Below are 13,557 nucleotides of genomic sequence, written 5' to 3'. Positions count from 1 at the left end.
GTAAAATACCCAAGTGCTAAGCAAAAGAACAGCAACACACACACAAACAGGGAAACCTTAAATTGCCAAGAATTAAAGCCCAGTATTTGTATAATACAGTAACGTATTTTAATGTGCTGTGATACGCAGACTATAAGTATCACAGAAGGCACCCTAACCTAGGAATCAGGAAACCAGGGTTATGATCCTGCTCTGTCATTGACTGACTCTCACAGCTGGCCCTCAGTATTCTAGGTACTGTAATCCTACATAAAACATGCAATCCCAACCTGAAACACAGATACCTGCTATCCTAAAACTGCAACTTATTACTAAAACAGAAACTTATAAAAGAGAGGTCACCTGACAGGAAGTTTGATTCTAGGTCTAATGAGAAAATATACCTAAAGTCATAAACCTTTGAATTACAGACTGTTCTGTCCCCACTGTCGGCACTCTCAAGGCAGAAATACTCAGAGCAGGGTTTATGTTGGGGCCATTTCACACTTTAGCTTAACATGAACAAGAACACCAGTCACCTCCCACTACACCATGCCTTTCCTTAAGGTGAACAGCACTTACAAGGAAGACTTAACGAAGTACAGACAGACAAAAATATTGATAGGTAAACCCTTATTCACATTTCACTGAAAAATTCTTATTACAGAAAAGACAGCTTATTTTAATCCATCTTGTTTCCAAGCTGCCTTTTCCAAAACAAGTATTTTTCAATGGAAGATAAGTTTTAACATACCAAGATAGCCCTATGTTGAGGAGACAACCCTGCTCCCACAAAAAAAAGCAACTCTACGAACGTTAAGTATTTAATAAGTGGGTCAAATACAACTCTTTGAATATATTTCTGTAAGAGCTACAAAATATACACAAAAGGCAAATTAGCATGGCAAGAGATTTTTCTGAAAGGCTGTGGTGACTAATATTTCAGGACTAGAACATGATACTCATTAAAAGAAACATGAGAGTCGACCTCCACCACAAGAACTACTACAGACAGCATTCAGAGCTGAACTCGCAGGTTAGTCTCTGAGACCTACATCATCTATTCCAATTTCCCCCCTTGTGGTACATTGTGTGATTCAAAGAAACCAAAGCAGTAATTCATTTGTTGGAAGGCCAGATATACAACACAATCGAGGCCCGCACACTCAATTTTTTAAAAAGAAGGAGCAAAAAAACACCCCAAGATAAGATCTTATTGAAAATAACATCATAGAAGCCAGCAAATAGCATGACCGTACAGAGAAGACCAGACTGAGATTACATATCGGTGCTGCTATCGCATGACACGTCCCACACACTTTCCTCCCTGTTAAAAAAAAAGGTTCACCTCGCACCTAATTCACAATTTCAAACACAACTTCAGTATCAACCAAAGTTTTTCTAATGCTTTACCTCATGAGCAAGACTTCCAAGCAAAGGTTAATGAGGCCACCTGGGAAAGATCACCACTGCCAATATTTCAGATCTAATAACAGCAGGTTTTAACAAGTTAAAGTGCAAAGATTTGAGTCTCCACATTCAAATATCCTGCAGCGCATTTCAACTAATTACAAGGGACTAAAGACTGAAACCACAACTTCCTATCTGTGCAAGTAGAATTTAGAGATTATTTCTTAAGAAGTTAGTCCTGCCCTGGCCGGGTGGCTCAGTTGGTTGGAGTGTCACCCCATACACCAAAAGGTTGCGGGTTCGATTCCTGGTCGGGGCACATACCTAGGCTGTGGGTTCAATTCCCAGTAGAGGAACATAAGGGAGGCAACCAATCGATGTTTCACTCTCACATCAATGTTTCTCTCCCTTCCTCTCTCTAAAATCAATAAAAAAACATATCCTCCAGTGAGGATTAAAAACAAAAGTTAGAAGTTGCGGCTAATTCTTTTTGTGGTCCTTAAAACACATTTACCTATTGGAAGGGGTACAAATAAATAAAAACTTTTAGATAGCAATTTAGCATATCTATCAATAATTAAAATACACATGTACCTTTTGGCCCACCAATTACATTTTGAGGAACTTATCCTATGAAATTTTTTAATGCAAATTTTAAAATGTTGATCCACTACAGCATTTTGTAAAGGTGAAAAATCGTACATGCTGATTAACATATGAAGTACCACACAAAAGAAAAAGCTGGACCCATATGTATTGATGTGTAAAGAATTCCAACACACTTTGTTCAGTGAAAAAAGCAAGTTACACAACAACAGGGATAGTGAAAATATACTTATGTCAAGAAAATGGTGAGTGTGTGTGTGTAACTCCATAGACAATGTGTGAAAGAATTCACAGTAAACAGGTTACCCTCTGAGGAAAGAGAGCAGTAGGTCAATGTGTGTGGGCTGGGGTGGACATGAAGGGAAGGGCAATTTTTGTTGTTGTTAATCCTCACTCAAGGATATTTTTTCCATTGATTTTTAGAGAGAGGGAAAGGAAGGGGGGAGTGGGGGGTGGGAGAGAGAGAGAGAAACATCAATGTAAAATAGACACATCGACTGGTTGCCTCCCACACAAGCCCCAGTGGGGGTGCAGGATCAAGCCTGCAAACCAGGTATGTGCCCTTGACTGGGAATTGAACCTGCAACCCTTTGACCCTTCGGTGCGCAGGCTGACACTTTAACCACTGAACCACACCGGCCAGTGCAAGTGCAAATTTAAAGATGCATTTTCACTTTCTACTTCATATACATCTATATTATTTAGACATTTACATTATACCCATAAAACATTTGTTCTGTATAGAAAGTAGGAACGATGCAATGTCTAACTTCAGCTAAACTCTAGAAGTACTTAAAGAGAATCCTATATAATAAAAGGCTAATATGCAAATCGACCAAACAGAGGAACAACTGGTCATTATGACATGCACTGACCACCAGGGGACAGACGCTCAACACAGGAGCTGCCCCCTGGTGGTCAGTGTGCTTCCATAGGGGGAGCGCCGCTCAGCCAGAAGCCGGGCTCACAGGCTGGCGAGCGCAGTGGCAGTGGCAAGAGCCTTTCCTGCCTCCAGCAGTCGGACATCCCCTGAGGGCTCCCGGACTGCGAGAGGGTGCAGGCCGGGCTGAGGGACCCCCCAAGTGCGTGCATTTCATGCACTGGGCCTCTAGTGGTACATTAATACAAGAAGTAAAAAAGGCTGTTGGTAGTCAAGAACATCCTTTGTAGATTTTAACCTTCAAGAGAATAAAGACAAATGTGGGCAGCATCAATCAGTAGTTATAAATGAATATGACAGTGTTTTCATAAAAGAATGAGTGTCATTCCGAGAACAGAAAGATTTGTGTCTTAGAACTTTAAGAATATAAAAAATACTGAAATCAGAAAAATTACTAAAGAGATATAATTATTCCAAATGTCTCTCAGAAATACAGTTTTAACAACGAATTATATTACTTTGGTACAAAATGTATTCTGGATGGTTATGCACTTTTGATTTTAAAAACTGGCATGGAAAATGGAGGACATCTGCAATAGTGTCAACATTAAAAATTTTTAAGAAAAGAAAGAAAAAACCTGTCATGTATAAAGCACTAAATGGTATGGGGTGTTTATCTTACCTGTACGTTTTCTTCTGTAACCTGGATTTCTGCAGTGTAAACATAATCGATTAGCATCCTCAGGGTCCAGCCATCTACCTCTTTTATTCGGACTCTCTTTGCTCGGCTCTCACTCATCTCACCTAAAACACAAAGGAGTAAGAGTGACACTACAGCAAAACACTGCTTCATTGCAGCATAATTCATGGTGGCCAAGACCTGGAGACAGCTTGGATCCTTCAATAGATGACTGGATAAAGAAGATGTGGTACATATATACAATGGAATACTACTCGGTCATAAGAAAAGATGAAATATAGCCATTTGCAACAACATGGATGAACCTTGAGATTATGCTAAACAAAATAAGTCAGTCAGGAAAAGCTAAGAACCATACGAGTTCACTCACATGTGCGCTAGGAAACTGAAACTCCCAGACACAGACAACAGTATGGTGGTTACAGAGGGAAGGGGGTGGGGGTAAGTAAAGGGTAAAGGGGCCCAAATATATGGTAATGGAAGATTATTTGACTTTTGAGTAGTGGGCACAAAATGCAAAAGATCATGTACCATAGAAATGTACACTTGAAACCTACATGATCTTGTTAACCAATGTCACCCCAATAAATTTTCTTTTAAAGAAAAGCCTAGGGGAATCCATAATTACACAAAATCCCTTTGCAAACACAAACCCTGGGAGAAAGGAAAAATAATAGTGACATACATTTAACTAACTGCCTGCTTTCCGGGGGATTATCTCTGACAAGAGCTCAGAAAGAAGCTGTTCTCCTAAGAGCTAAAATACCTCAAAAACTTACCTGCTACTTCCCAGGGGGGAAAGCATACATCAGTATCACAGGGAAGGAGAGATAAGAGAAAAAGGTACATATGTCTTTACAGCAGGAAGACAGGGGACTGGGTTATGTGTCTGCTGTTATATCATGTTTCTTCCCCCCACCCCCTTAAAGAAAAAGGGCAGGGAAGGAGGATTGAGGAACATGGAAAAATAATCCTTTATCTGCATATAAATCACCCTCCCCTATCCTACGCTCTCTGGATCTTGTGGATAGACTAGATTTGTATAATCTGGAAGCTCTTTTGTGTCCAAAGTGAAGATACTTTGGTGATTCCCATGAGGACTTTTAGAATTAGCCACATCTAATTGATCTATAAGTGAACTTTTAGAATTAGCCATGTCTGATAGACCTATAGGGCCCCTGTGATGTGCAAACCCCTGCAGGGCCTGGATTCATACAAGCATAAAGCCATAGTTCTCAAGGAGTGAATTCACCCCCTGGGATTTAGGCATCACTTAGCTTAGGCAAAAAGAAGTCTAATTTATACATATAACTGAAAAACAGTCCTCTGCCAAGCAGTTGTTAATATTACATTTTTAAAGTACTGCTCTAAGCTACACTTTACTAATTCATATATTCCTTACGTCATTTTTATATAAATTATCTCTCCCCAGAAAAATGTGTCACTGTCAACAAATTCAATGCCAATCATATACTGCCTCAGAAACTTTTTAATCTTTATTTTTCACATTAATTTACAAAAACAGTTTGCCACAAATTGCATTACAAGTTTAAAAAATTCCAGTAACCACTAAGAATCAAATCACATATTCAAGAGTTGTAAAAGCTATTTCGATCTAATTCTAGTTGTAACATATCACGTTAGTTACTGCCCTTTGCTGTATTCATAGAAGAAATCTTTAAACAGTATGGTTTTGTGAGATGTATTTCTGATAATGCATTTTTAAAAAGATATCCAATGGTACTGTACAGAGTTCATCTTGTGTCAATTTTAACGTCCCACAGTTTCTCTCTCTGATTAGTGTTTGGTTTCTGTGTTTTGATCATGTAGCACTCTGAAGCTATTAACTAGGATATCCACACAGACACAGTCACTGACAACCTGAGGGTCATTTTTGACTCTCCCTTCTTTATTTAGCCATCCATCCCACTGTTCACCAAAACCTGCAGAATTAACTTCAGACAGATCTCAAATCAATTTCACCTCCCCATCCCTTCTGCCACTGTGCCACTGGGGCTCCCATCACCTCTTGCCAAGCCCTCTGCAGGAACCTCCTAATTCTTTCCTTGCCTCCAGAATGGGCTCCACAGACCTGACAGTAGCACCCAGAAGCCCTCAGCAGCTCCCACACAGACATGCAAATGCAACCCCCTTCCACGTCCACCCTTGCTTCGCTATCTGACCTCCTCCCTCTCTCCTACTTATAGTCTTAAAATATACCAAGAAGGAACTTTTCGTACTTTTCCCCACACACCAAGCAATTACCTACCATGCTTCTGATGAGCTTTGTCCTCCTTGTCTCCCCAAGCCCTCCTTCCCCAGGCTAATTCCCACACATTCTTTTAAGATTGACCTGGAATCTCTCCAGGTGGCCTTACCTATTGGTGACCTAAGGCTGGGTTAGGCTCTCACCATGAGCACACTTGAGTACTTCCTGCATGTCTACTCGTCATAATAATACCTAGGTCTCCCCATCTGGATTCTTTTTTAAAAATATGTTTTTATTTATTTCAGAGGAAAGGAGAGAAACATCAAATTGGCTGCCTCTTGCACACATACTCCCTATTAGGGATTGAACCCGAAACCCAAGCATGTGCCCTGACCAGGAATTGAACCAGCGATCTCCTGGTGCATGGGGCAATACTCAACCAACTGAGCCACACCGATGGGGCCTCACCTGAATTCTTGACCTCCAGGAGAGCAGGGATAATGTCTTTCTTATCTCTGTATCTTATAATGCCTGACACATGGTAAATACCCAATAAATACTGGTTTGGTGAATGAATGACTAAAAGAATGAAAAGTAAAACAAGTGCCAATTTAAGATGTAGCATCATTACTTAATATAATTAATAACACTTAAATTAGTCTTGAAGAAGGGCATTCTTGAACATACACCAAACATTCTAGGCTGAGCTAAGCACTTTCACTAGTGAACTCATATTCTAGCAAATCTGAAATGAATATAGTATGCACAATAAATTACCAAGTCTCCATATCTTCTCTACCTAATCTCTGTCAAACTGCTGACTATTCAGTGGATTCAGAAGAAAACATACAAAGATTGCCAGATAGATAAACAACATCTATTACTGAAGAACCATAAAAGTCTAGACTATTGAGCACATGAAAAGATGCTCAATATCATTAGTTATTAGGGAAGTGCAAATTAAAATTACAGGAGATGTCATTTCACACTCATTATAATAACTACAATTAAAAAAAACCACAGAGGGTAACAAGTGTTGGCAAAGAAGTTGGAGAACCCTTGTGTACTGTTAGTGGGAAAATAAATGGGTGCAGCACCATGAAAAACAGCACAGCAGCATTTTTGTTTTGTTTTAATATATATTTTTTATTGTTCACAGTATTACAGATGTATCCCCTTTTGTCCCCCCCTCCAGCCAGCCCCTCCCCCACCCCAGGCCTTCACTACACTATTATCTGTGTCCATGTGCTATGCATATGTAAATTCTTTGGTTAATCTCTTCCTGCCCCGCCCCCTTCCCTTTGAAATATATCAGTCTACTGGATGCTTCAATGTTTCTGGATCTTCTTTGTTCATCAGTTTATTATATTCATTAAATTCTTCATAAAAGTGAGATCATATGACATTTGTCTTTCTCTGACTGGCTTATTTCACTTAGCATAATGGTATCCAGGTCCCTCCATGCTATCTCAAAGGGTAATAGATCCTTCTTTTTTACAGCCTCACAGCATTCCATGGTATAAATGTACCACACTTTTTTTTATCCACTTACCTACTGATGGGCACTTGGGCTGTTTCCAGATCTTAGCTATTGTAAATAATGAGCATAGCAGTTTTTTAAAAAGTTAAAATATAAATTTACCATACAACCCAGCAATTCTACTCCTAGATATCTACCCCTATGAGAAATTAAAATATCTGTCCACACGAAAAACTGCACATGAATGTTCACAGCAGCATTACTCATAACAGCCAAAACCTGGAAACAACTCAAATGCCCATCAACTGGTGAATGAACAATCAAAATATGGTATATTCATACCATGGAACCTATTCAGCAATAAAAAGGAACAAACTGATGATACATACTGTGACATGAATAAACTTCAAAATTTTTATGTAGGGATAAAAATGTTCTAAAATATATTTATGGTGATGGTAGTACCATTCATTAAATTTACTAAAAATCACTGAACTCCACACTTTAAATGGGTCAATTTTATGTAAACTATGCCTCAATAAAATTGTAAAAAAAAAATCCATACCCAATGGAGGTAATCAGTTCACATTTTTTATATGTGCCAGAAATTAACATAGTATCCCTGTTTTGCATCCACCTTAGCACACAGCAGTCTAAAATTTGACCAAGTATTCTCAGGCAGAAATAAATTGAACTGCAAGAAGTACCCATCTGTAAGTAAACTGAGATACACTAGGAATAAAAGATTCAAATGTCTTATCAGAGCTTTGAATAATTAATAGACTCAAAGCTCCATATTCATAAATTGCATGTCAACTAAAACATGAAGAGTTGAGAACACTGGACAAAAAAAAATTTTTAAATAAGGGAAACTGAAGTGTAAATTATAAAGGAAACAGAAGAAAGATAAAGACAGAATGCCATCTCCAGCATCCATGTCTCTGGATATCTAAGGCTGAGAAAGTGTTGCCTTTTAAGAGGAAAGGAAACTAACCTTAATCTTGTAGTTTTAAGTTGATCATTATATTTCTGTAATATGGAAATGACAATATTTATCAAAATTGTCTAAGACTTTCTCAATCTTCAATTCTTACAGAATATCCTATTTAGGAATTGAGAGTAAATAATATTCTATATAATAAAGAGCTAATATGCTAATTAGACCAAACAGCCAAACGACCTTCCGGACATCCTTCTAGACAAAGCCGGGGCTGCAAGGGGCTGCGAGGGTCGGCTGATGTCGCCGGGGCTGCAAGGGCCAAGCCCTTTGCACGAATTTCGTGCATTGGGTCTCTAGTTAATAATAATAGGCATGATAATTATTACCAACATTGTCTATGTGCCAAGCAAAGTGCTACAAAATTTACATATATGATCTCACTTAATCTTTGCAAAAACCAAAGATTAAGTGAGATCATATATGTGAAAATCATCCCGATTTTCCAGATGGGAAAACTGAAGCACAGATTGATAAAGCGACAGAGTCAAGCACAGACTGATAAAGTGACTGATGATCCCAAAGGTCTGGTAATTCTGACAAGGAAGTGGCAATAGCAGTGACATCTGAAGGAAGGACACTTACAGAGAACAGCACTTTATTAGGGAATTCCTAAATTAAACCAGCACGTTTCAAATCGAATCCTCCTCTTATAAGCCTGGAGATTCTGTTTACTAAAGTGTTCAAGAGTAACGAACAAGATGTAAATCAAGAGACTGAAGGGACCACTCCCCGCCCCCGCCCCCGCCCCCGCCCCCGCCCCCCAGGACATAAAAATTTGACTATTCCACTTTGTAAGTATTGCCTTTTCAAATCACTCAGTAAACGCATCTTTCCAAATCACTATCCCAACCTGGCTCACAGCTGCTCAGCCATCCTTCCTACGTTCTGGATTATTTGACTCAGTTCAGGAACAGCAAGACTTCAATAGGCTGAAAAGTGAGGGGACCTCCAGACTTCTCTCTATTCCCAAAACACTAAGCCCATTCTCTCCACATGGCCTTCTACACTCATCTTCAGCTGTGTAAACCCTTTATTTCCATCAGTTTTCAGGTAATGTCAGATCCCCCTCTCAATGCTGCCCATCTCAGTCCTCCCCATCTGCATCACTGCTCTGGGCACACAGATAGATCTTCCTTACACTATTACGTATTTAACTGTGCACACCTCATCGCCCCAGTGACACAATAAGCTACTGGGGCAGGAAGCACTCTTACATCGTCCTGTAACCTAGTAACACTGTTAAACACAGGAATTACATAATAATTTCTAAAGCATGAATAACTTTGTGTTTGTGCTCTTTTGTACTGCTACACTTGTATTTATAAGTACTTTATTGCACCTACCAGTACTCTAAGATTGCATGCTCATTGTTGGAACTTCATTTATTTGTTTAAAATTTTTTATGTTTAAATTTTTTTAAAAGAATGAAACTAAAGACTTTAAGTGTGGCAGGCACAAATTACTTTTTTCCCAGAAGAACTAAAATCATTCTATATATTTTTACAGATGTCTAAGTATACACACTATTTTCTAAGTTTTTCCAAATCAAAGGACATTAAATAAACATCTCTTTGGATGAAACTAACATGAGAATCAATTGAAAATTTGTAAAATAGTGAAAAGATTTTTTTGCCAAAATAATAAAATGCCAAAAGCTGTTATAAATGGCAAGAAGGTAAACTGAGTTGACATTATGTAAATATAAATGTACAGGAAGAAAATGGAGGGTAAAATTGTATGAGTATGTAATGTATGCATACACAACATGATTACAACAATGAAAGATGAGGAATCTGGAACAAAGCAAGAGTTCTCTTGCATTACAATGCTTCACTTCATAAAAGTAAATGTTAATTAAAAAATACAGAAAGAAAAGCCCAGATCTGCATACATTTTAAAAGTACCCATAACTAAAATATTTCATACCTGTAAACATGGCGTGAAAATAAGGACTACAGGCGGCCAGCACCACTCTATGAGCAGAGATTTCCATGTCTTCTGCCACAATTGTGACATCACACAGCAAATTTTGACTGTTTACAAAGCAGAGAGAAAAAAATTTAATGATACCAATAATAAATGTCCTGAGCATCCTATGCAAAAATGTTACAGGAAAAGCCCATTTTTTTTTAAAGTTGAGACTAACTAAAAGCTACCATCCTTTAGAAAAGGATTCCTAAACAGGAAGAACGTAGAAAACTCTTGTGGCAAAGGCCCGACATGCCTTGGCCCTTACTCAGAATCTTGCCTTTGTTTAACAGAGAAGTATTTCCAACCTTGATTACTGATTCCACAAATTAAAGGAAATTACTGGCAGCAAACCATCAATGGACTGTACAAAGAGAGAATGTTTAAATTAAGAACAGCATCAGCAGAAATGGCAAATGGCAGTCTGACATTAAGATAAAGACAAGATAAAACACATGTAGAAAACTAAACTGGGTCGAAGTACCAAAAATACACATATTCAAAATGACCCTGGGTCATCACGAAGGTAAAATTAAATATAATTTCACCTGCTGCTTTAAAGGCATTTGGACATTTGAAACTTAACTTAATCAATGCAAAATATCTCATGCCTCAAGGCCCGAAAATATTTCCACATATAAAATTAAAAAGCATTCTGTTATCCTAAAGCATTATTTTACCTTAAGCCATTATTCAGCAAACCTGCCTCCAATTCTAAACTATCCATTTTAATTAATTCACAGGTATGTGGGGTAAGCACTTTTTACATGCTATACAAGCTGCTTGGTGAGATTCTTTTGCTAAATAAAAGTGTCTTTTTGGCAAAAAAAAAAAAAAAAAAGAAAGAAAGAAAGAAAGGTTGCTGATGCTTATTCCAGAACAAGCAAGAAGGCACCAACTCTAAAAGTGACTCATAGTCATGTTACCAATGGCTGAAACAGGTGTGGGGAAACCAAGTCCTTTCATAGCACCTCAACTCTCTGAGCACTGAATTTGTATGTATAGCATGCATAAGTCACACATGGCCCCGCCTCTACTATTCTGCCTATTTCCTTCAAGGGTGGCCTGCCTGCTTCTGTAAGTTTCTAGAAGCATATTAGCAACATTTTCACAAGAGTTTAGCCAAGCCGAAACCGTTTTGGCTCAGTGGATAGAGCATCGGTCTGAGGACTCAAGGGTCCCAGGTTCGATTCCGGTCAAGGGCATGTACCTTGGTTGCAGGCACATCCCCAGTAGGGGGTGTGCAAGAGGCAGCTGATTGATGTTTCTCTATCATCGATGTTTCTAACTGTCTATCCCTCTCTCTTCCTCTCTGTAAAAAATCAATAAAATATATTTTAAAAAGAAAAAAGAGTTTAGCCAAGTCCTGTTAGTTTTCCACTTTTCCACACTGTTTACAAACTTGTTTCTGTGGAGTTCATGCAAAAAACTTTCAGAGAACTTATTCGCATCTATTTTCCCTCCAGTGCAGGAGAAACTGTTAAGAAACATCATGGCCCCTGGCACCGGTGATGACTGCTGTCGTGGGCCTCACCGGCAATGAGCCTGCTCTGCCCTTCAGATTGAAGTATAGCTCATGGGTGGTGCTGATGTAATGGCTCACGATGCTGTATGAGACATCAGGCAGGTCCCACGTTAGAGTCATAAAAGGTGGCATAATGTCTCACGAAGCTGTCATTCCTCCACATCACTAATCTGTGATTCTTCCGTCAGTGTGGAGAACTGACAACGTCTACCATCTGCTCTGAGAATATACAACCACTCTGCAATTCTACGAATTGCATGGGTTCACAAATAACCAGGGTGAGAAAAATCAGCAGTGTTTTCAGGAAGATGCTATGCAAGAGCTTTACCTGCACATATTATCTCATTCAGACCCCACCACAATCTTATGAGGTAGATAGGACTGATTTTTACCCCAAAAATGTACAGCTGGGGAAGCCAAGGTTAAAGATGAATAAGCAGCCCTAGCCAGTTTGGCTCAGTGGATAGAGCGCCGGCCTGCGAACTGAAGGGTCCCAGGTTCGATTCCGGTCAAGGGCATGTACCTTGGTTGCAGGCTACTCCCTGGCCCGGGCCCACGTCAGGGCATGTGCAGGAGGCAACCAATCGATGTGTTTCTCTCACATCGATGTTTCTGTCTTTCCCCCCTCTCTTCTACACTCTCTTAACAATCAATGGAGAAATATCCTCGGGTGAGGATTGAAAAAAAAAAGATGAATAATCAGCCTAAAGTCTATCTAGTGGCAATACCAGGATTCAAATCCACACAGACAAGCTCCAGAGGTCTCATAACCACTACACAAATCCATCTAAAGTTGTGTGGTTTTAAGATGTGTTACAGTTTGAATAAAACAGGGAATTGAGAGTATAAATTAGCCCTCGCCAGTTTGGCTCAGTGGAGAGTGTCAGCCTGGAAACTGAAGGTTCGATTCCAGTCAGGGGCAAGTGCCTTGGTTGCAGGCTTGATCCCCAGTCCTGGTTGGCGCACATGTGGGAGGCAGCCAACTGATGTGTCTCTCTCATGTTTCTCTCTTGTCTCTCTCCCTCCCCTCCACTCTCTTTGAAGATCAATAGAAGGATATCCTCAGGTGAGGATTAACATAAAAAAGAAAGATTGTATGAATTATAAATGTGTAAGTTATAAATAACACCAATTTATTATGTGACACAATATATACTAAAAACTATTTTTAAAGTTGTCTATATAGTATAGTTTATAAAGGCCCAATTTTAGGCAGTTTTTAGCACTACCTCTACAAGAATATTTAGAAAAATCGAAGTTTATTTGCTCATTCAACAAGACCTTGCAGGATCATCTCTGCTTGAGACTAGCAGAAAGGACTGAGAATCAAAGATTACAGAATAGAGTGGAAAGCACCATTGTAAAGATGCTTTGGAAATAGGGGAGTATCTAAATCAGACCGAGGGGCAGAAAAAGCTTCCTAAAGTTACTGACCTTAAGCTGATTTCTAAAAACAAGTCAGTGTTAGCTAGATGAAGAAGGAGCAAGAGAACTCCAAACAGACAGAACAGAATGTGCTGCTGCATGGCGACCTGAAGCAGCGGAGCCCAATGGGGACGTGTGGAAAAAGAAGTGTGAAGAGGCAGAGGGTGTGAACAAAGGAGAGGAGGGGGTGGGACGGCAGGCAGTCTGCAGAGCTGCACAAGTCTCTCAAGAGGGTCATCTGCATTTTCCTACTGTAGGGGGCGGGAGGGGGTATCTGGACACAACTCAAACATCAGTCACGTGCATCTTTATGCCTGTTTTCCTCATCAATAATCCCACTTAGTGCTCTAGCTTCAAGATGGAACTTAAGTGGAA

General features: G+C 39.4%; 1 protein-coding gene across 4 annotated transcripts in view; it reads right to left on the bottom strand.

Annotated features, from left to right (window-relative positions):
- KLHL2 (kelch like family member 2) overlaps nt 1–13,557 on the bottom strand; it is an 82,793-nt gene that overhangs the window by 50,641 nt on the left and 18,595 nt on the right. For 3 of the 4 annotated variants that reach the window (XM_054717668.1, XM_054717670.1, XM_054717669.1), the window contains exons 3-4: nt 10,191–10,297; nt 3,558–3,679 (exon numbers count right to left, since the gene is read on the bottom strand). In XM_054717668.1, the coding sequence (XP_054573643.1) occupies nt 3,558–3,679; nt 10,191–10,297 (229 nt within the window). Of the gene's footprint in view, nt 1–3,557; nt 3,680–10,190; nt 10,298–13,557 lie in introns of those variants that run through there. The other variant, XM_054717671.1, reaches the window with a different exon arrangement.

Source organism: Eptesicus fuscus, chromosome 6, assembly GCF_027574615.1.
Source record: "Eptesicus fuscus isolate TK198812 chromosome 6, DD_ASM_mEF_20220401, whole genome shotgun sequence".
Lineage (NCBI taxonomy): Eukaryota > Metazoa > Chordata > Mammalia > Chiroptera > Vespertilionidae > Eptesicus > Eptesicus fuscus.
The sequence above is the reverse complement of the archived record's forward strand: the minus strand, read 5'-3'. Positions and strand labels throughout refer to the sequence as shown.